A 21,345-nucleotide genomic window follows, 5' to 3' on the forward strand; every position below is an offset into this window, starting at 1 on the left:
GGAGCTTCAGGCAGTCTGGGAAACACAACACAGTCCTAAAGGATGAGAAGCGGACAGAGCTATGACATAAGAACACCAGATGCTGATTTGTGGGCGTCGGTCCTGTACATTATTACTTTATAAATCTGCTAGCCTAGAGGAAGGAATTCATTTTAGAAGGGAAGGAGTACTTGAGAAATCCACACCTGGCGTTGTCAGGTAAAGAGGTGTTCAGGATGTCTCCCTACCATAGGGCTGCTCTGAATGAGCTGCTGCACAAGTGGGGCAGAGGCCAGGATCTACAGGGAAAACAAAATTCTTCCTTAGGTGTATTTTAACTTCTTGCTAAAATTAACATGCTATGTTTGCCTTCCTGCTGCACAGCCCTGTAATCTTGTGGCAGCTTTCTGAAAGGGAGTAAAGCTTTGTTTCTTCTGGTGCACGGCGAGTTGCATTGAGCTTCTTTTAACCTCCCTGTCTCTGGAGCCCCATGCTCTAGGCCTGGCCCCCACCAGCCTTTGGCTCTTCCTGCAGTGACTGGGGGTTGTCCTCTTCCGTGGGCTGGGTTCTGTACTCACGGCTGTGCTGGCTGGTGATTATTCATTGGTGTAGGCCATGGACAAAGGTATTGAAAAGATACCAGGTTGAACTTGAAGAACTCTCAGAGACAAGCTTGAAAGTCTGTCAGTCTTCTGCTTGTTGTCTCTGTCCTTCTGCATATTAGCTGTCTGGGGGAGACACCTACAGTCACCTTGTTTTGTTTTTCAGAAGTTGATCTGCCTCTTAAAAAAGATGGGTTCACATCAGAAAGTACAACTCTGGAAGCTTTGCTGCGTGGAGAGGGAATAGAGAAAAAAATGGACACTAAAGAGGAAGACACTATACAAGAAATCCAGGTAAAGGAGAGCTCCATGCCCTGACAGCAGGGCTGGATTTTACAACTTGTCTCTAAGCCTAGCAGATTTTGTCCTGTGCTAGAACAGTGCATCTGTTGATAGGTGTGTCATTCTACTGTCAAAATGTTATCAAACCATTGTGCTACACTGTGATGCTCAGAATGAACCTGGGATCTCACACACTTCTCCTGTCACAAGAATCTCAGTCTTTGGCTGTGTTCTGCATGGCTCCTGTGCTGGAATTTGTTTTGCAGCACTGTGAAATGATTACGCATAAAACTGACAAGCAGAGATGGGTCCCAACCATAAACTGAATTTTAGTGCCTCATATTTAAAGTGAATTTGGACATGGATTTGAATTTGGATCCACAGCTTCTGCCTTTAAACAAAAACGTATTGTTGCCTTGTTGCCTTGCGTGTTTTTGTTTGGTGCCTTTTTTTTTTTTTTACCAAGAAGGCTCCAGGAAGTAAACAAGCAAAATAAATAATTAAAATTATTCTAATCTTAAGTATCTCAGTTATTATTAGTGATGCATGTAGGAAAAATATTGCCTCCTCTAACTATTTATTGCTTGAAAGTTATTTGTCAAGTTTCCATTTCATCCCTTAACAATTAAAAGTAGAAACATGTTTCTGGGTCTGTTATAGAAGGAATTCAGCTAACATAAAAAGTTCTTATACAAGGGCACATCACCTTATAAAGACATCTCCCATTGCTAGGAAAGTGGGCCTCTCCTGAGGGAGCAGCACCAAATCTTTGGTGATGCTAAAACACTATTGTGCTATGAGTCTATTAGTATTTTTAGTGAAAGCCATTAGCAGTGTGTCAAACTTGGTAATTTTGGCTGAGAAATAACACGTTGTATCTGTTCCTAAAATTAGTAAAGATCTGAGTGGGCAGCCCCCTGTCTAGTGAAATAAGAGTGTGGGCATCAAGTCTATAGTACTTGGAGCTCAGTCCTACTGGTCTATTTGCTAGAAATTTCATCCTTCTAAGGGCAGCAAAATTAGCTCTCCAGTTCCCACTTACTCAGGTAAAGGAGCACCAACAAAGAGGAAGCTTCCCCTGCTCATGGAGTGGGGAAAAGCTTGGCATGAGGTCCCCTCTGTCCTTCTTCAGTGCTATAACTGGGTCTATTAAGTTGAGAGCCCTAAAGCTCTGTTGATGCCTGCTTCTGACGTCCCAAGCAGTCACGGTGCAGCATCCTTATGAGATCCACAAGTATCTTTGGATGTTGCTGTGTGATCTGATGTCCCAAATTATCCCCAGCAGCAGTTCAAGGAGGGAGACTTCAGAGATGGTGGAACCAACAGAAGTCTGGGCATTGCAGAGCAGGGAGGGTATGTAAAAATACACAAAAAGTTTTTGGCTAAACTGCTGGAGCTGTAATTGGTCACCCGGGTGTTAGTTTCATCAGAACAGGTGCAAAAAGCATGTCTTGCTGTTGTTTCTTATTCAGGCACAACTTATCTTGATTCAGTCTATACTACGCTTCCTGAAGCCTTTACTAGTAGCCAGCATTCAGTGTGTGCTGCAGCACCCGGCAGCTAGACTGGACCAGATCAAAATCATGATCAGTGCCTTTTATCCATATGACAAATGAGACAGTGCAAATCTCTCTTTTGTTCCTTTCCATGTTCTTTTCTGCTGTAACTTGAAAAGGTGGGATAGACATAATTGTAATTCCCACCTCAGTCCCAGCCACTTACCACCCTCTCAGACTCAAAGTATCCACCAGGAGAAGAAGACTCAGTGCTTAGCTGCACTGAAGTACATTGGGCTGAGAAACTCTTTTAGAAAGACAAAACAGGAAAAGAAAAATTACTTTGCTAAAAAGGGTAAGGGTACCTCCTGCTAAATGGATGCAGTCATTGGGACTTGCAATACAGTTGGTATTTAACACGGTTGAGGATTTTGCCCTGCTGTAAATTGATGTTGAATGTGTGTCCACATCACTTGCTGGAGATGGCTTAGAAGACACTTTTGGAGACACTTTAAGATATGAAGCACTGTGAAAACACAAACTCATGTCAGTAAGGTTACATGTTTTCTTACATAACACTAGTCTTCTCATATAAAACGTTTTCTGAGTGCTTCAGTTTTCTAAGATGAAGTCAATGAATATATGTAATTGCATGAATTTTGAAGAAACATTTTATGTACATAGAACTGGAACTTGCTTAACTTTTCCACCCTGTAGTAGTTAGTACTCTAGTATTATGTGAAATTGTCTCTCATGATGGTGTGACCTCATTAATAGATCTTGAGATTTAAAAATAAAAGGAGCAAAAACCAGATGAAGACTTGATCCTCTACCATATTCTCAAAGTTGTTTGTACTTTTAAAAAGGGACACTCTCCAGTATTAGTCTTAAAAATTTAGCTGATAAATTAAGAATGAATTTGCATAGTGGGTCCTCCAAATATAAGCTTTTTAAAAATTTCTATTGTACTCTTTCCCACAAATTCAGAGTTCGGTGCTTGAGGTATGCAGGAAGGGGAGAAAGCCACTATGATTTGCTCCTGTTCTCCCTCTACTGGCTCTCAAATAGCTGTTGAGTAGAAATTATATGGAAGTGACCAATATAGTAAGAGACTGCAACACCTCCCCATTAGTTTAAAGTCACTGATTTGAATTTGCATCGTGGCTGCATGTTGCAATTCAGATGAATGGTGGCGTGGCAAAGCTAGGTTAGTGATTCCAGATGAGTCCCTTATGAAATGGCACTGCAGCATGAATGGCAGGAGTGGTTGGAGCCCATTTCTGTATTTCAAGCAGACATGCCCAAGATTGAGGGGATTTCAACTTTCCACATTAGTGTTGTGATGGTTTGTCTTGCCTTTGTCCATGTGATGTCCGAGTTGTTCATGTTTTCATGGCAGCCAGCCTGTGTTTGATTCTGTTGAGGTTATATTTCAAAAGATTGAGATAAAGCTATCAAAATTCTCTGGCCTGGCCATCTCACAGTTACGCAAGATGATTAATTTTTGTTCCTGTTAAATAATTAATTGAAGGAACTTCTGCTGTTGTCCCTATTAACTTCTGTGAGACCTGTACTACTTCAGCATTCTCATGCAGCAAGACCCCTGTTTCCAGATTACCGGGTTGTACCTGTGCTGTAAGCCCTAGATCCACTAAACATGCTGGAATATATTGAGGATTTTTCTCTATTTTTGCTAAACAAAGAAAATTGTGATCTGCCAAGGAGAAAACCACTGATTTGTGTCTTCTTAGAGTGCATTCTCAGTGTTAGAGGAAAACAAAACAATTTAAGGTACAAAAAACAAAATTAAAAAAATCATGCAAACAATTTCCCAGACAGGGCCTGCAGTTATATATACTAATACTTTTGTTGTCTTGGGATATCGGTGCTCAGTAATACCACTATTATTTCTTAGGAACCTTTTTTTCATAGGTGACTGATATCAGTGGTATTTTTAAATATGAATTCCTCATAGAACTGAGGGTGGAAGGGAAAGCAAATTTTGCTTTAGTGGAAAGAACTAAGGGTTCTGGGATCTGATTTGGCATTATATCATTAATCAACTGCAGTCTCTGTGGTAAAGAGCAGCAGTTGGTTGTATGTGTCATCTTCTTTTCTTCTAACCATTCCTGTTTATTGTTCAACCACAGAGGGTTTTAGAAAATGATGAAAATGCAGATGAAGTGAATGAGGAAGAGGATTTGGAAGAAGATATTCCAAAACGAAAGAACAGACCTAGAGGACGGGTAGGTGGAGAGTTTACTGGAATGGGAAGGAAGCAAACCTCTGCTTTCTAGTGTATATTTGTCATGTGTACTGTATATAAGAAGTGTATATCCCTGGATATATGATAATCATAACACTACAGGTAATTTTCAGTCCTATGGTCAAAGATTTGTAATATTTTTTCAGTTTGTTTTTGTCAATTACCAGGAAAAAATACTATTTTGAGAGTTAGAAGTTGGGGTAAATTTACTATAGTGTTGTATTTACAATTGTAATATAAACTGTAATAGTTATGATGTCATCCTACTATTACAATGCTCTTATTTTAAAACAACGCTTACTAGTTACAGAAAAGCAACAAATTCAGTTATGACAGCCCCCAAAATATTAACAAAAGTAACGTGAACAGTGTTAATGCATTTTGCAGCTTTCTCCAAGGCAGCACTTTGTGGCTGACACTGGCCCTCTTGAGCCCATGGCAAATCTTCCATTTACTTAAAATGGGCAATATTTTATCCTTACGGGTGTGTCCCTTCTCTTACCTAAGATGTCTTTTCACAATTTCAGCATGGCACCAGCTGAGTAATGAGGCCAACATTTTAAAACTTGGAATCAACGTTTTCAATTGTGGCCCCGTAAGCTAGGCATCTAAATAAACATGAACACAATTCTCAGATGTTTCAAGCATTTTCATCTGTCTTTGGCTCCAGCAGATGCTGCAGGGGCACAGGAGCTCTAGAAGTACCTTTTGATGTGTTTGTAGGAGTCAAGCAAGAAGGGCCACATTTTAGGCCAAATGAGCAGGATATAATAGCTTTTGAATAAGAGACACGAAACCACACTGAATACTTGCAATGTACTTCTTATGCATCAGACCCTCTCTTTTGGTTTCTTCTGTTGTTGTGTTGTTTCAGTTTTCTGCTCCTCTTTATTTTGGAGCTTAAGTCCTTTAATATAAGATCAAAGCACTTTAATAATTGGATAAGTATATATTTCACCTTCCTTATTCTCAAAATCACCTGAACCAGTTTCTTTCTTTCTTTCTTTCTTAGCCAAAGACCCCCACCTGGAAAAAAATTTTCCAGAAAAATGTAAGTTTCAGAAAATTTGTATGAACCAGTAACCAAACCCAGCAGTTAGAATCAATACATGCACACAAGCTTGACTGTAGCAATCAACTAATATTCCAGGCTAACGACTCTTTTCTAATAAGTTGCTCTCACATGAATTGTGCATGCTGGTTAGGGCGAGTGAAAGGGAGTGAATAGCTAAAAGAGATGTACTGCTCAGGAGAAGGGAATTTGCTGTATTCATGTATTCCAGACCTACACAAACAAAGTCCTGAAGTTGCTGTTACATACAAAGTTTACTCCTCTGTTCAGGAAGCTGTTTCAGAATGGCTCTGGTACTTTTTCTCTGCTATTGTAGGGAAAGGAGTTGGAGGGCACTAGATGTCCTATTCATTTTGAAACATAAATTTATGTCTTATTTTTTTGCCCTAGAAGCGGGCCCCTATTAAGGACAGGAGCAGCAGGATCTCTTGCCTTTTTCTTGCAACTAACTCCTGCTCTGCTAGTGCCCTGGCTTCATTCAGTACAAAAAAGAGAAGTCTGAAGAGTGCCAAATACTTTGAGCAATTTTCATTTTTATTTGATGGCATGAATAACCAAAGCAAAATGTGGTCTAAATTAGGATTTTAAAATTAGGTCCAGATTTTCTAGCTGTTGAAAACTGGTAAGTCTGAATTGCATCTGGTTTTGCCACTCTTCAAGCAGCCCTTTTCTAATGTGAGCCTGACCCAGTGTAGGGAATTGAGGCAAAGGATTTGAAATAGGGGACATGAAACCTGGGCAGCACTTTGTTTCTGGGAAGGAGGTGGTTAGGGTATTTTTAGAGAGCAGAAGAGGGGAAGGACACACATAGGAAACTAGATCCTGCAGAGTGTGGCTTTTGGGGACTCAGAGAAGGAGTGAGAAGGGCTGACAGCATCATTGCAGGATTAATGCGACAGAATTACTGCTCTGGACTTTCCAAATCGCACATGCCCTTTCCTTTCCCTACAGCATGATTTTATTTTTAATCCTGGACTCTCCATCTGTCCCTCTGGGTACTCCCTCTGGCTGCTTCAGGGCTGCTTCAAGGCTGCCATGCCATGGCTTCCAGGCCTCACACGTTAAGTCTCGTAGCCTTTGCTGCATCCTGTCAGGAGGATGAAGGCAGTCGTGGGTGACTGGATTGGACAGACTGGAGTGCTGACAGCAAGCACAGGGCGCTTGGTTTAGTGCCTCTGGGGCAGCTGCTCGGTTTACAATCTCCTCAAGGCCAGGCCTGAAATGGTAGGAGCGTTAGGAAGGACACTGAAGGCCGGAGGGATGGATTCACAGAAGGAGTTTTTTTGTGCCTTTGCTGTACAGGGAGAATGGAGTAGGAGCTGGGAAGAACAGTTTGCTAGGAGACAGGAGAGGAATGCAGCTGCACCTGTACAGATTGTCTGCTCATCAGCTGGGTATCCCATGGGACAATTTCAGAGGCACTAAAGACATTTAGGAACCCAAGTCCCATTGAAAGTCATTGACTGGAAAAATCTCCCTGTGTGTTCAGTGCATGGAAAAGTATGTCTGACGTGCAGCCATGACATGAATGCTGTACCCTTGCCTTTCTGTAGAAAGTGGTTTGAAGGGAAACAGCTGGCTGTAAGACTAGCGAAACTCTGAGCAACAGACCTTAAATTACCATCCTATTCCGAAAGGTGCCTATGTAAAAATAGTGCATTCTTACTAAACAGATCCATTCTCAGTGTGTAAACAGAGTCAGATCTACTGACTGGTGACAAAATTAAGACTTTAGAGCTTTTTCACAGCCCTGAAAAGCCAATGCAGCTGGTAGAATAGGGAAATTAGATCCTAATCTGGATACCAGCAGAAATATTTATTAAGGGCCAATCACTTGTTTCTGTGAAGACTCTCTGATGAGCTGAGGGTTGTGTAGGAGCTGCCACAGACTGAAATTCAGCTTGCAGCACATTTGGCAGTATTGAGGGAAGAAAGGAACTAGCCTGGGATTGATTTCATAGCCTAGGGGGGGTTTACAGAGCTGGCAGTTAGAGAGAAAATATTGCAGACTAGTAAGATGATTTTATATGATATGGTCAGTAAAGTAGCTTGTTTCCACCAAAGAGTTGTTGCTGGGGCCTTTTCCAGGGTGAAACTGCTTTTCAGTTCACCCTTACAAATCTCACTCTGCACATGTGTGCTGATCTGCACAGAGGTCTTTGCAGAAGGCAGAGCTATACTTGTCATACCTAACAGTATTTACTCCATCCAGACAGCTGCAAATCCATGTCTTTCCTTCAGGACTGTGTTAAGAGTTAGACCTGAGCCATCCCAGGGAAATAATGTGTGAAGTTTTTATAAATCCCTGTTTTGACAGACTTTGGCAGGCCCATGTAAAACTGTTCCTTGTTCCTTCTCTTTAGATGTCCAACAGAATGCAGCTCAAATAGTGCTAGTTCAGTCCCAAATCCACAGAAGAGGGACAGAGCTCCTATCACCCCTTTGTGTCTGTGGTACTAATATTCTCAGAATTTCTACGTCTTCTCCAACTTTACTTGACGAAGCTCTGTCCCTTTCTTGTTTTCACATGCAAAAGCTTGAAGGATTTGAGTCAGGTGGTTTGTCTAGGGTGAGAATCATCAACAGTTTAATAAAAGGAGCACAAGAAACAATTTTTTTGCTTTTACTCAGGAACAGAGTATCTGGCAGAATTAATAAAGGGCTATCTAACCATCCACCTACAGATCACTTCCTCAAATAAAGATCAAGTCTAAAATTATTGCCATCTACACACTGTACGTTAGTGAATGTGAAAGAATTGAAGGCCTCGTCTCAGTTCCCAGTTCCACATCACAGCCTCCACCACTGGACGGATATGTCCCCTTGTTGGCATCCCAGCTGAGAAGGGTCAGGACCAAGTAGCTTTGATGCTGGATTTCACTCTTACCCCTGGAGCTCAGGACAGAGCAGTCTGTGCTGTGGAGAAACAGAGCTTTTCAGTTTCCAAGGCTGCTGACTTGGTATGTTGTAGGAACACAGAACTGCAGAGAGACCTTTATGGATAATTCCCGTCCTCTGTTATTGCAGGTAACCATGTTACCTAATCTTTTCGACTAACTGACCCAAGCTCCATTTTATAATTAGCCATGGTATCTTTCTCCCAGAAAGCCATTTCAAAGCATTGCTTTTCAGGTAGAAAACAAAACAAAACGAAACAAAACAAAACAAATATCCCCTCCCTGCCCCCCGGAAAATATTAAAGGAAATAACTTTACCTGTCTTTTATTTGATGCCTGTTTTCTGGCTGATTTAGTGGTTATATTTATCCTCTAACGCCTGTTCATCTATTCATTCATTCATATTCAGTTAAGCAAGGTATTTGGACATCTTCAGAAATGAATATGTGAAGATATTCAACTGAATATGTGCTGGCAGTGATCTACTGCTATGGATGAACAGTTTGGGTTATCTGTGGAGGGGATCTCCACTGTGTTACAAGGTCCATTAACATAGTGCATATCTTAGGGGATGAAAGGTCAAGCCCACCCTTGACAAGCCTCTCTGGAAGCTGAGGATTTGTTTAGTTTATGTTGCACATTTCACGTAGGTGGGTGAGGGGCATGAGGAGACGTGAGAGATGATGGAATAATGTTAACATTCCTCTTGTCCTTGCAGGCTCGGGGATCTGGAGGTGGCAGGAGACGGAATGATGCTGCCTCCCAGGATGATCACGACAAACCCTATGTTTGTGACAGTAAGTAGCACCCACACAGCTGATTCTGCTTCCAGCCTGGTCTTACCAGCTCAGTGCATTCAGGGCTTCATCTTTTCTCTTCCAGCAAGATATTCTGCTGCTCTCTGACTTGCATGTTTGCCATCTGCTGCTGCTGCTCTTTGTGTCTGTGCATGAAGGAAATAAAATTAAGTCCTCGGCAAGACTCCACTTCTCTTTGCCTTATAATCAATCATTTCTTATATTTTCTTCTTCTCTTTTTCTGGCTTCTCTTCCTTTTGTCTTCCTTTCCCCCATGTAAGATTCACCCTCTATTTCTTTCTCTGTTTCAGATAGTTACAAACAAAAGCATAACTCAAAAATCTCCGAGAAAGGTACTTCACCCTCATTGTATCTCTTCATATATTTGGTGATTCTCTTTCCTTCAGTCCTTTTAAAATCTCACTGGGCTAAATTTTGAAGGTCTTATTCTCATCCCTCACTTAAAGTACTCTTGTGGCATCATCAGGAGTTGAGGCCTCCTAAGAAACAAACACAACTGGAATGCTTTTGTTTTGATACATATTCCCTTTGAATAAGGCCATGCTGTTTCACATCTCACAATGGGACTCCAGGTGAAATAAGGCACTGTCTCAACTGAGAAATTGTACCAAAGCCCAATGCCCCAACTGAAGAAGGATACCAGAGTCCTAGCCTGAGGAAGGAGTCCAATATTTGATACACAATGTGGGTTTTTTTACAGTCTAATCCTTGGTGCTTTCCTTCTTCTTTAGATGCTCCTTTTTTTGCTTCACTATGTCATTTCTGTGAAGGGCTTTTTTCTTACATGCTTTTGAGGTCCCTCATCTTAAGACTTACTGTAGAGTGTACATGAAACAAGAATTTGTGCCACTGGGTGGCTTATATCCTATAAGACAATAACCTAGCAGAAGTTAAGAGAAGTAGGAGAATAGCAGGAGGTCTTCACTTCTGTGATCCAAAAATGTCTGGTGGTTTTGAGGACAATTAGAATCCCCCTTTCTTCACTATTTACCTGTCTTGCAGTGTTCCTGATCTTAAAAGACCAACTGTTATTGTGTCAATCTACGGAGGTATTTCCTGCATGTTTTTAAAAACATGAAGAAATAAGAAATATGCACGGTAAATGAGAACTACATTCCTTGTGATCAAATAATATTTTATGGTGAGACCAGGTGACTCTGCACAGCACAGTGATGGAGATGTTGGGTATTTTGCTTCAGTAAGGTGAATATTTTAAGGGCAATGAGTAGAAATTGAGAGACTTGCACAAGAATGGGAGTGTCTGAACACATAATCAAGGAGGAAGAGCTCTTTAGGATATGAAGAGTCGGAAGATTTCTGCTGTGGTTAAATAGTTGCCCTTGTGTGCTGGAAGAACTAAAATGTGTCTTTTAATGCTTCTGTAGGAGCCCAGTATGGATCTTGCTGAAATCGACAGCTTTCCTCTCCTGCTATTTGCATTACTGTCTTTATCTCTTTTCTGGAACATCATTCTTAATCCAAGAACACTTGTCAATGGTAGCCATTTGGAACATAGTGATTCTTTATTGTCTGATCTTGCTTTGCTTTTGGATCTTACAGAGAACCCACAATGTGCATAGTAGTGATTTGCACAGAGTGGATGAAACATCTAAGATATCAAAGCAGGCTGCAGAAATCTGGGCTGCAGTCAAGGCTCTGGTGCATTGTTGTACTGATGGAATTTTGCCTTGAATTACGTTTTGGAGCATAAATTTCCTCTTTGGTCTTGGAAATATAAACTTTCCTATTTCATTTGGCTGATACCTTTCATTTTTAGGAAACTTATAGTTAGAGGTGAGTCATAAGGAGTTTTGGAATCCAGACTTCACACAGTGACTCCTCCTTTCCCATTGTAGATAGCTGAGAAAAGGTTTTATGGTAGCAGAACTCTTTTACCTGACTGTGGAGCAGAAGGAAAGAACTCTACCAATTGTAGTGCCATAATCCTGAAGTAACACCCTGCCCTTGTAAACTTTCTGTAGAAATATTAATTGTGAATAATTGGCTTAAGTTGAGGACTCTTTCCTGCTTGGGTGGATTTCTTGAATCAATAATTTCTGCAACTTTATTTGCTGAGTATCTTTCTAGATAAATCTCAGTCTAGTTGTGGTAGGTTAGAAAGTGATTTGCAGTACTCCATGTGCAGATGCTTTGGGCAGACAGGGTTTTTTTACATGGAAATGTGCAGGTCAAAAATAGTGGATGTTTCCTGTTTAGAAAAACATGATCCCTCCAGTCACGTTATTGGTATAAATAGTTACCTTAAAAGGTTGACACTTTTTTTTCCCCTGTATATTATTTAATTTACCCCCACGTTGCTTTTTCTGCAAGTGTTCTGAGATTTGAGTTTGGAAAGTTAACACAAAGAAGAAAGCATAAGCATATCTAAACCAAATTAAATTTCTTATTTTAACTGCATGGGAACAAAAATTATCTGTGGTGCAAAACTACTGTTCTCTTTTTCAAAGTTACACATTTGTATTTATGGGAAACAAGAATATATCATCGGGTTTCATCAGTAATAAAAAGGTTACGGGAAAAAAAGCCCCTAGTCTGTGTGTCAGTAAGATGCTGCAAGAGCAGTACCCAGCTGACACTGCCCCTTGTGTTGGAAGATAGCAACGTTATTTCTGAAAAGGGCTGCCTTTTTTGGAAGAGGCATTCAGCTATACACCGATACTAAACCTGATCTCAGTATTGAAACTGATTGGAAATAGGGAACTTGTATATGGAGGAAGGTTCTCAAAACTCAAAAGGTTTTGCCATCCTGCGTTTTTACAAAGAAGTGGTCGATTGCTTGTTTTGTGGAATGAAATATTCTGAAATACTTCAATTGATTTTATTGAGCAAATACTGTACCAGAAATTCAAAATAAAATGTTTGACCATTTAAAACATCGATAAAATTGCTAACATAATCGTGAAATACCTAATTGCCTCAAATCACCAGGTGGAAAACTAGTTGATCAGATTTTCGACCAGTTGTGCTGAATAGTGTTGTGCCTTGAGCTCCCTTGGGAGAAACACTTAGCAGGGCAGCCTGGTGTGAGATAGGGATAGGCTGGAAATGGTAACGTAGCCAAATGGGTCAGCTGCTGTATGACACCACATCCAAACATTGCTTGAATACCTGGGCAGGAGGTAGAACAGGCGCCTTAAAGTATAGTGAAAAGTAGGGCTTGAGAAGCAAAGCCAAGCCTCTGATGTCAAGCAAGAAAAGTGGAAGATAACCCACCACAACTGTTGACGATAAACTGGGCATGTGATTTTTAAAGGAGCGACAGAGTGAACAAATGTGTGAATACCTACATGTGTAGTAAGAATTGATGTCATATCATTGTCAAATGATCGGCTGGGGAACTGTCACTTCTACCACAACAGTCTTCTTAAAAATCTTTCTACCATTTTAATATTTTTATTATATATTATTTACTATAAAAAATAATAATAATTTTAAAACGCTTCTCTGAAGTTTTATCTAGAAACTTCTATTCTGGTTTAACAATGTAAATCAGTTGTAGCACCTGAGTTTCATAACTCTTTCCTTTAGCCAGAGAGGTTTGTTTGAGCTGAATCTCTACTTTCCTGCTGCCCATCCTGATTTGTCTGCTTTCATTCTTCTCATGTTCCCACGGAGACTTAACTATGTACATGCTTCCACCTTTGTTATCTGACCCTCTCTCTATGGAAGATTCCCCTTGCCCATATCTAAAAGGAGTTGTTTCTTTCTTTTCTTTTTACCAATATGTCCTTTTCTCCTTTTAGTTTTGTTCCTGTATAAACTGCCATTTTAGCATAAAAACTTATGTTGGTATCGTATCCTTTATTCATAGTCCCTCTGAAGCTGAGATCTGCGTTCAGATCCATTCCTTGTGCGAAATGAGAATTGACAAACCTTTCTATGATCTCTGCTGGATCAGTGACTAATGCAACCTTGTGTGTACACAGAGATGCTGATCCTGTAGTGTTTTGTAGAAGCTGATTCTTTTGTCAAAAACTTCATTTTCAGGTTCCTCTAGTTATTTAACCTGAATTTTCTCTGCTGCAGTCTAAGACCAGCAGTTCTTGCTCTGTTCTTAGTGGATAACAACATCTTCCTTCTATGTTTGTAAACAGCTACTGCAGCTTCTTTCAGCTGTGTTTTCTTCAGCTCTTTTACTAAGCTTGTTTCTTTTATCTGAAAAGCCTCCACAAGGTCTTATTTAAGTCTAATAGCAGTGGCCAAAAGTAAGTAAAATGTGCTGTTTTGAGAACAGAAAAAGTTCAGAAGAGGAATGGTTGATACATTTACATGTAACTTACATTTACTTATAGAACTTGAATTTGTGCAACATGTTCTATAATGTGAGAGTTGCAACCTAATAGGCTGTTTAGTAAACCCCTTTCCATTCAAGATGCTCCTCTCCAGTGCTGTGTCATGTTTCACCGGCAAAGTAGTTTTCATCCTTGTCCACTATGTGAGTCCATATGTAAGATACCGTTTACTATAGCTTCTTATTCCTTCCCTCTTCAACCTGTTTCTACTCAGGCAGATCATCTACCATCTTTAGTTTCCTCATTATTGTCCTGTTTATACTGTATTTTATCTATTTATACTAGATGTCATTAATATTTACCAATTATGCTACTGTTCAAAATACTTCTTTGATTAATGAAGCTCATATGATATATATTTATTATTATTCCAATATTTTCCCAGTCATTTCTCTGCATGTTTGATGCTTTCACTCTCTGTTTTACCCTCCAAATTAATGATAAACATTGAGGCAACCATTGGGACAAAAATGGACTCTTTCAGGTGCTTGAATATGGAGAAGGTGCCTTGTGAAGTTTTAAAAAAATTAGGCTCCTCATTCTCACTGATTTCAGCTGGAAGTAGGCTCCTAAACTATTTTCATTGAGTATCCCACTAAGTGCTTGCCTACTTGTATTATGCCTACAGGTCATATAAGTCTGGGCCCTAAGTGGACACTTTGAACTTGACTTTGAACTACTAATAATTATTCAGAAATATTGTTTTGCTTTAAAAAATGCTTGACTCTACATCCAAATCATTGTAGCTTGAAACATGCTCCTGCTTTTTATGTAAGTTCGTCATTCAATAGGGCATCGAAATTTGATTATTTTGAGGTTAATTTTTTTCTTCCCCACTCCCTTTCTCCACTAAATGTATTGTAGGTTCAGCCAACAAAAGACTGGAGTCTTCAGGTAGTTTCAGTGATTTAAGATTAACAGATTCCAGTGAATTTCAGGGGGTACTGAGGATTTCTGTCTTTTAGTTTCTTTAGAAAATACCACTTAAATATTATATTGTTCTAGCATGACTTGCCAAATGCAGTTCCTTGAGGCCTATTCTCTAGGAACTCTTTTATTGTATATGTTCATAAAGTGATGGCTCTAGTAACTACCTTGCTAACTTCACCTGCATTCTTTCTCATCTCCTTGAAGTGGATCTGATCCTGTCATACTCATTTTAACAAGCATCTCATTGATTCTCTGGAAGGTTTGATGCAATACAAAACACTTACATGATAAATAATGTTTTTGCTTTATTTTTACCAGTTCTCTGAGACTTAATCTGTTGCTTAATTGTTACAGATACTATGAATGAGTCTAACACTACTAACTGCTGCTTCTTAGCACAGACCTTTAGTTAAATATCACAATGACAAACTGATTTGAAAATGCTTTGATTATAGCATTGTGTTTTTACATGCTTCTCATGAACCTCCATGATGACTTCAGCTTGCCTTTAAACTATTAGCAGTTTAAGCCCTAAATCATCTTCCAGTATTATCCTTTCTAGTGAATCCCTAAGTAGTTAATAAGCAGTAAGATCTAGAATAAGATGATTGTTCAGACGAACCCAACAAACAACTCTTCTACCACAGCTGCTGTACTTGGCATTCATTGAGTATATCATTGTTAGGAAAGCCAAGATTAGAGAAGCAAAGACACTTTTTTGGTTGTTGTTTAAATATTGAATGACACACGTCTGGAGTAGATAACATGGTAAGAGGAGAACAGAGTTGACTCTAATAGTTGAATGTCTTCTCCTCATATAGGTAACGTGTTTTCTCCTTTGCTTCTGCTAGCAATTAATTTATTGAAATGTGGACATATATATTATTGACCTGAGCATGTTTTCTGCTGGAGTCCAGAGTTGCTGTGAGCTTAATGCAGCAGGTATATTCTGGGACTTGTCCTCTGGGGGCACTGAATCAAGGACTATTTACCACCTACAGAAAATCCCCTCTGAAATGGGTTGCTAACCAGCTGCTCCAGTACTAGAGGTGTATAGCAGGACAGTACTGATCCAAGAGGGACAAACGTAATGTCTTTCCATCAGTGGAGGTCAAACTACACTGTTAGCATTTGAGATCTCTAGATGTGCCAGCGTGCGGACGTAGCTGAAACAGGGGAGATATTACCAAACCAGTGCAAAACAAGGAATGCTTTTTTTGGAGTGGTGCGAATGGTGGGACAGGAAGATAACTTTGAGGAATGACTTGCCTGCCAGCAGTTGACTTACAATTTAGCATTTGGCACAGCCCAGCTGAGAAGAACGAACAGGAGGCAAAGGAAAAAGTGAAGAAAGACAATGAGGTGGGCAAGATGCAGTGGCAAAAAAGTCCCAAACAACGTGTACTCCCCCAATTTCCTGTTTCCAGTAAAAACATGGATTATTTCCTTCTGTCTCATACTGGTGACAGATTGTGCAAAATGTATGTGGAGCGCTGGCTGGAACACAGCTCATACAGCCTGCCAAGGACCAAATGTGTAACGATTTCAAAATGACAGCAACACAGCCATTAAATATTTGATGAGGAACTCTTTTAAGTCATAGATTTCAAATCCGCTTTTAAAGTAGAGGAAGAATTTTATATTAATTTTACTTATTGAGAAACGTAAACAGAGTGAGAATTTGCTTATCCAAAGAGTTGCAGGCTGTTACAGGCCAGAATTTAGAACAGAGCTCTTTTATGAAACAGTCCGTGCTTATGATTAAACTGTCTGCAATTTATGTTTTTCCCCCATAACATAGTTGTGTAACGTCTTCATTTCAGTCTTCAAATTGGAAGGAAAGTAAGGTTCATCACAGGAAAGTGAATGGTGGGCTAAGAAAATCTCTCCTTCCCCATTTGTGGTGTTTGATCTGCACCGCTGTATTACTGCTTCCTTACCCAGCTCGTTCCTAAGTTGGCATTCACATCAGGTTAGAGCAAAAATATATCTTTTGCATGCAGGAAGAACTGGAGTAGGTTACATTCTACAAGCTCCCACTGTTTTCATTGGCCTCAGCCAACTAATTAAAGATCAAGCCAACTTCCCAGTGTTGGGATTCAAGATGAAATCTACCACATGCAAGGATGATGAGCCTATCCAGCAAGGAAAATTAAAGATTTAAAAAAAAAGTCAAAGCTGCTGAAAGAAAAGCAAGGCCACCTGGCAAAGTTTATGAAAGGCACACTCTCATTTGTTATGTGTGAGCTGCATAGCGTTAGGAACTAATCACCAGCATACATTTTAGACGGGGAGAACCAGTTCTCATTATGCTTTAGTCAGCTTAGAGAATGAGAAAGATGCAGTGTGAGCACTGGTCTGGATGCTGGAACTCATGAATTCTAGTCCTGATAATAGCAAAGATCACTGTGTGGACAAGTCACTTAACCCCTCTGTGGTTCTCTTTTTTCAGAAGTGAAATAAGAGTAGTATTTTCCACTCAGGAATGTGGAGGAAGATTAATTAATGTTTGAAAAGCCAGTCTTGCAGAAGGAAGAGTTATATAAGTGCTAAGTGTTTATTAATGATCACCATTTTATCAAAACTACTTCTTAGCACAGTGATATGGTAGATTAATAAAATGTGCTCCATCTGGAAAATAAGAGATTAGGGTGAATTCAGGAAGATTCAATCTGTTGGAGAAACCATGAAGTTCTGACTTAGCTTTTATTCTAGCAGCATCTTACTGAAGCCAGTGGTTCTTTTGCCTGACTGATATCATGATACCCTTTTTTGCCTGCAAAAGACTAATTTGCTTGGGGAATAAGAAATCTCTGCAGTTTCAACGCGTGGCATAGCTTTGGCCTTTTTCCATGGCAGAACATGAATTTGAAAGGCAGAGAAGTATAGACACTAAGAAAAAAAGCTACTGGAAACTGCAAATCTTTGGTCCTACAAAGGATCTGCTTGGACTGTGTAAACAGAACTCCTTTGCCTCAGCTCTGCTTATAAAGTCCTTCAAACTCCTTTTTAGCAAGGCATGTCTCAGCTTGCTGCCACCCTTGAAGGCCCTCTGAAAGAGTTTTGGTAGTGGCAAGGGCTTAGCTGTAGAATTACTACTGCCTCAGCTTACATCAATACTTGCTGTTTTTTCCTGGTGAGCTGATAATTTTTTTTTACTGGAGAAGGGCAAGTGGGCTGGCCCATCTGATTTTCTATGCCATCCTAAACTCCTTAGCTAAAATCCCTACAGGATCCTGTAGGGAATGGAGGCAAGAACACAACCTTGGGACTTCCCACAAGGAATGCGAGTTTCCTTCTGTGCATCAAGGGAGAAAAATACATTAGGCCTCTATTCAAGGACATGATGCTTTTGTAAGGTAGCAACAGTAGAGCTAGAATTGTGGACAGGTTTTCAGTTAGAGTTGAATGAAATAAAGTCTGGTAGAATTTCTTGAAATATTTTGTTTTGAAATTTAAAACTCCCCTATTTGGTAAATAGGATTGAGTTTTAGAGCTTATCTGGTTTTGCAGCTGAGTGAGCATAATTGCAGGATCAAGCTGTATAAGAGCAAGATAGAGTTGGATAGTTTGCATCATGGAGCTGATAAGTCCAAGTACCTCCTCCTTTGTCAGTACAGCACTGATCACCTTATAGTGCTCTGAAATAAGTAGACAAAAGTTTTGGGGCAGTATCAGTGATTTGTAGCGGAATTATTATTTTTTAACTTCCATCTTCAAACGCACACAAATAAGAATAGAGTAGGATACTTAGTATGACACTCAATCTGCTAGAAATGTAAATCTCTCTCTCCATTCTAAGAAGTGCTGTAACGTTGGTGTAATTAGAGGAAGTTATCTTTCTGAAATGATTTAAACATTGAGCATTTTGTAGCTCTCTCCATTTTGATGATTACTTTTGTGTTACACTTTTTCTGCTGTTCAAAAAGTAGAGACAAACTCACATGGATATCTTCTTATTTGACTCTGTCAGCATCTTTTCCACTACTTATCCTTTGCTCTGTAGGACTGCAGAGGAGGAGGCGGAGGAGGAGTTTCCCTCTCCAAAATGCATTAGAAGAATGCATGGCTGGTACTAGAAGATGGGAGATGGAACTGATGTTTAGTGGAGAACGAGCATCTAACAGCAGACTAGTTGTTCAAAATACTGGGTGATAGAATCAGGTTCACATATGAAATGAGGGCAGATGTTTCAAAGAATGGATGTGCATATATATCCGGGAATTTAATTTCTCCCCAACTTTCCCCTTTGCTCATGCAGGAGTTCTCATTTCTAAATCAAGGACATTCAAAGACTTAAAAAATCTGTGTCTAAGGACTTATTACCTTTGGAAAAAGCTTTTGTCCTGTTGTAATGACTGTGTGATCATCACCTTGCAGAATGGAGAAGGCTGGGATAAAAGTATCTAATATTCCAGATCACTCATCTTATTCATATCATGAGGTGGTTTCACACATTTCTAATAAGGCAAAATATTTTCCTTGAGGGAGTTTGCAAATCAGCTACAAGAGATGGAAAATGAAATACGTTATCATGCTAGGTTTTGATTTACAATTTTCTATCATCTCTTCCAGAATGTGGACCATTAATTGGCTCTTTGTGAGTAGTAGCAGGAAAGTATAATAATGGAAGTTTTACTTATATGTAGATGAGTAATTGGGGTGAGTCTTTTTAATTTATGGAGCTGTATGACATTCCCAGACTCAGGTGTCTGGAGAATGGAAGTAAGTATCTATTAATATATACATTGCGGGATACATTTTCAGTATCAGGCTGAGTGAAGTTTTTAGGAGTGGATGGTCACTTCCCCCTTGGAGGTTTTTCAAGGGGTCTAGAAACAAAACAGAGAACTAGAGACTTCTGAGTTCTTTTCGCTCTTCTGGCACCACTTCCTTTGCTTCCCTAAGCAAGCCATGCAGGGCAGACCACTGGGCATGGCATCTATTCCTGTGTGAAATCTTTGAGGTTAATGAAGCTAATGAAGTGACTGAAAATGGGGCTGGGAGTAAAAATTCGCAGGAAGGTCACTAAGCTTCTTTGCCTTTGTTTCCTAATCTTTTTAAATGGCAATAATTGTATTTGGTAGACAAAATAGCTGTATAAAAGAAAATGAACATTCAGAGACTGCTTTGAAGATGAAACAAGATAACTTTTAGAGACAATAACATGAATTAAAAACTTTATAGAAGCTGAATTTGTATGTAATGAATCTTATGATGAAGCTTGCCCTTGTGGTGAGCTCTCTGTGAAAATGTAGACCTTTCATCACCCTGAATTGTTTGTTCCTGTTCTTAATATCTGTTGACTTAGTCCTAAAGTAAAGTTTAGAAGGAGGATTCTCTGTCATGTGTCCTATTATTTATTGGGATGCTGAATATGAAATTTACCTGGGCAAATAAGTGTCACTACTACATGTTCTTGTAGCAAGAAACCATGGATGATTTTCACCTCCTTGTCTTGACTAGGAATCTGCAAATAGACTTATTTACTATCCTTTTACAGAAATCCTTTGTAAAGCAAAAAAAACCCAAGCCAACCCAACTAACCAAACACACCCTGCTCCTTTTTCTCAGAGATAGATAGTGAAGAAAATAATGTCCTTTCTTCTCAGTCCAGTTCCCATTGCTGTGCATTCTGCAGCACAAACATCGTAACTGGCATTTCATTTAATTTTATGTGCGATCTTGTTAGTAATCTTAGCAGAGAGGATTAGGGCTGTATGAGCTGCAGAGACCTGACATGCATTTGCCCAGACCCATTTGCTATGGGCTGCTGGCAGCACAGTGGGAAGGACGCTTGTCTGGGGACCTGTGGCTGCGGGGCTGCCCTTCTGTCCCCCTTCACTGATGTCGGCTGGAAGAATTTCGGGCAGGCACATGGAGTGTGTGGTGCTGCTCTAAGGGGAGAAGGGAGAGGTATCTGAGAGGACGCTGCCATTGTTGCGGATCACACTGATGTTTCCATTCTCTCTTCCCCTCCCTCATATCTCCTTTCTTCCCAGTCTGTGGCAAGCGTTACAAGAACAGGCCTGGTCTGAGCTACCACTATGCTCACACCCACCTCGCCAGCGAAGAGGGTGATGAAGCCCGCGAGCAGGAGACCCGCTCTTCCCCTGTCCACAGAAATGAGAACCACAAACGTGAGTAGTATTTTGCCTTTCAGATCCTTTTCAGGGATGTTGCCTCCACCCTGTCTTTGCCTTGCGGAGGCTGGCGTGATTGCCTGGCTCCGTTGTGAGTGATTGGGACCTGAATGCCTGGAGCTAATCAGCCACAGCTCACACGGGTGCTGGCTCAGCTAGTCAGAAATTCATTTCAAACCCAGCATTATCTCTGCAGCAAGTCACTTTTCCATTACTGCTCCTGTGGGGAGCAGGTGGCAAGGAGAGGGGGGAAAAGAAGAGATGCCCGACCTGTCCGTCATCAAGCAGCCTCTCAGTGGTGGTTAGCAGGGATGTCAAGGAAACACACATACCACATTTTGAGGGGACTGCCTTTATGTTGCCTTTGAATAAGAGACATTCTTCCATGTCTTAGTCTTTTAGGCATGAAATTCAGAGCTTCTCTCCCCCTTATCCCTGTGTCTCCTCCCCAGATGTCTTACCCTCAACTTTACCAAAAGCCGCTTTTTAGTTGCAGTTTGGGAAAATCTGTGAAAAAGCATCAGTACAGATCTGCAAGGAAGAGAGC

The 21,345-nt window shown here is 40.2% G+C and overlaps 1 protein-coding gene across 12 annotated transcripts in view; it reads left to right on the forward strand.

Moving 5' to 3' along the window:
* DPF3 (double PHD fingers 3) overlaps positions 1–21,345 on the forward strand; it is a 182,340-nt gene that overhangs the window by 104,451 nt on the left and 56,544 nt on the right. For 4 of the 12 annotated variants that reach the window (XR_011739344.1, XM_071809259.1, XM_065838152.2 and 1 more), the window contains 6 exons: positions 748–875; positions 4,510–4,605; positions 5,638–5,676; positions 9,313–9,391; positions 9,703–9,744; positions 20,658–20,795. Coding sequence is in view for 8 of the 12 variants with exons in the window: in XM_071809259.1 (XP_071665360.1) it covers positions 748–875; positions 4,510–4,605; positions 5,638–5,676; positions 9,313–9,391; positions 9,703–9,744; positions 20,658–20,795 (522 nt within the window). In the remaining 4 variants the exon portion in view is untranslated. The remainder of the gene's footprint in view (positions 1–747; positions 876–4,509; positions 4,606–5,637; positions 5,677–9,312; positions 9,392–9,702; positions 9,745–20,657; positions 20,796–21,345) is intronic. The other 8 variants (XR_011739345.1, XR_011739347.1, XM_071809263.1 and 5 more) reach the window with 3 other exon arrangements.

This window comes from Patagioenas fasciata, chromosome 5 (genome assembly GCF_037038585.1).
Source record: "Patagioenas fasciata isolate bPatFas1 chromosome 5, bPatFas1.hap1, whole genome shotgun sequence".
Classification (NCBI taxonomy): Eukaryota; Metazoa; Chordata; class Aves; order Columbiformes; family Columbidae; genus Patagioenas; species Patagioenas fasciata.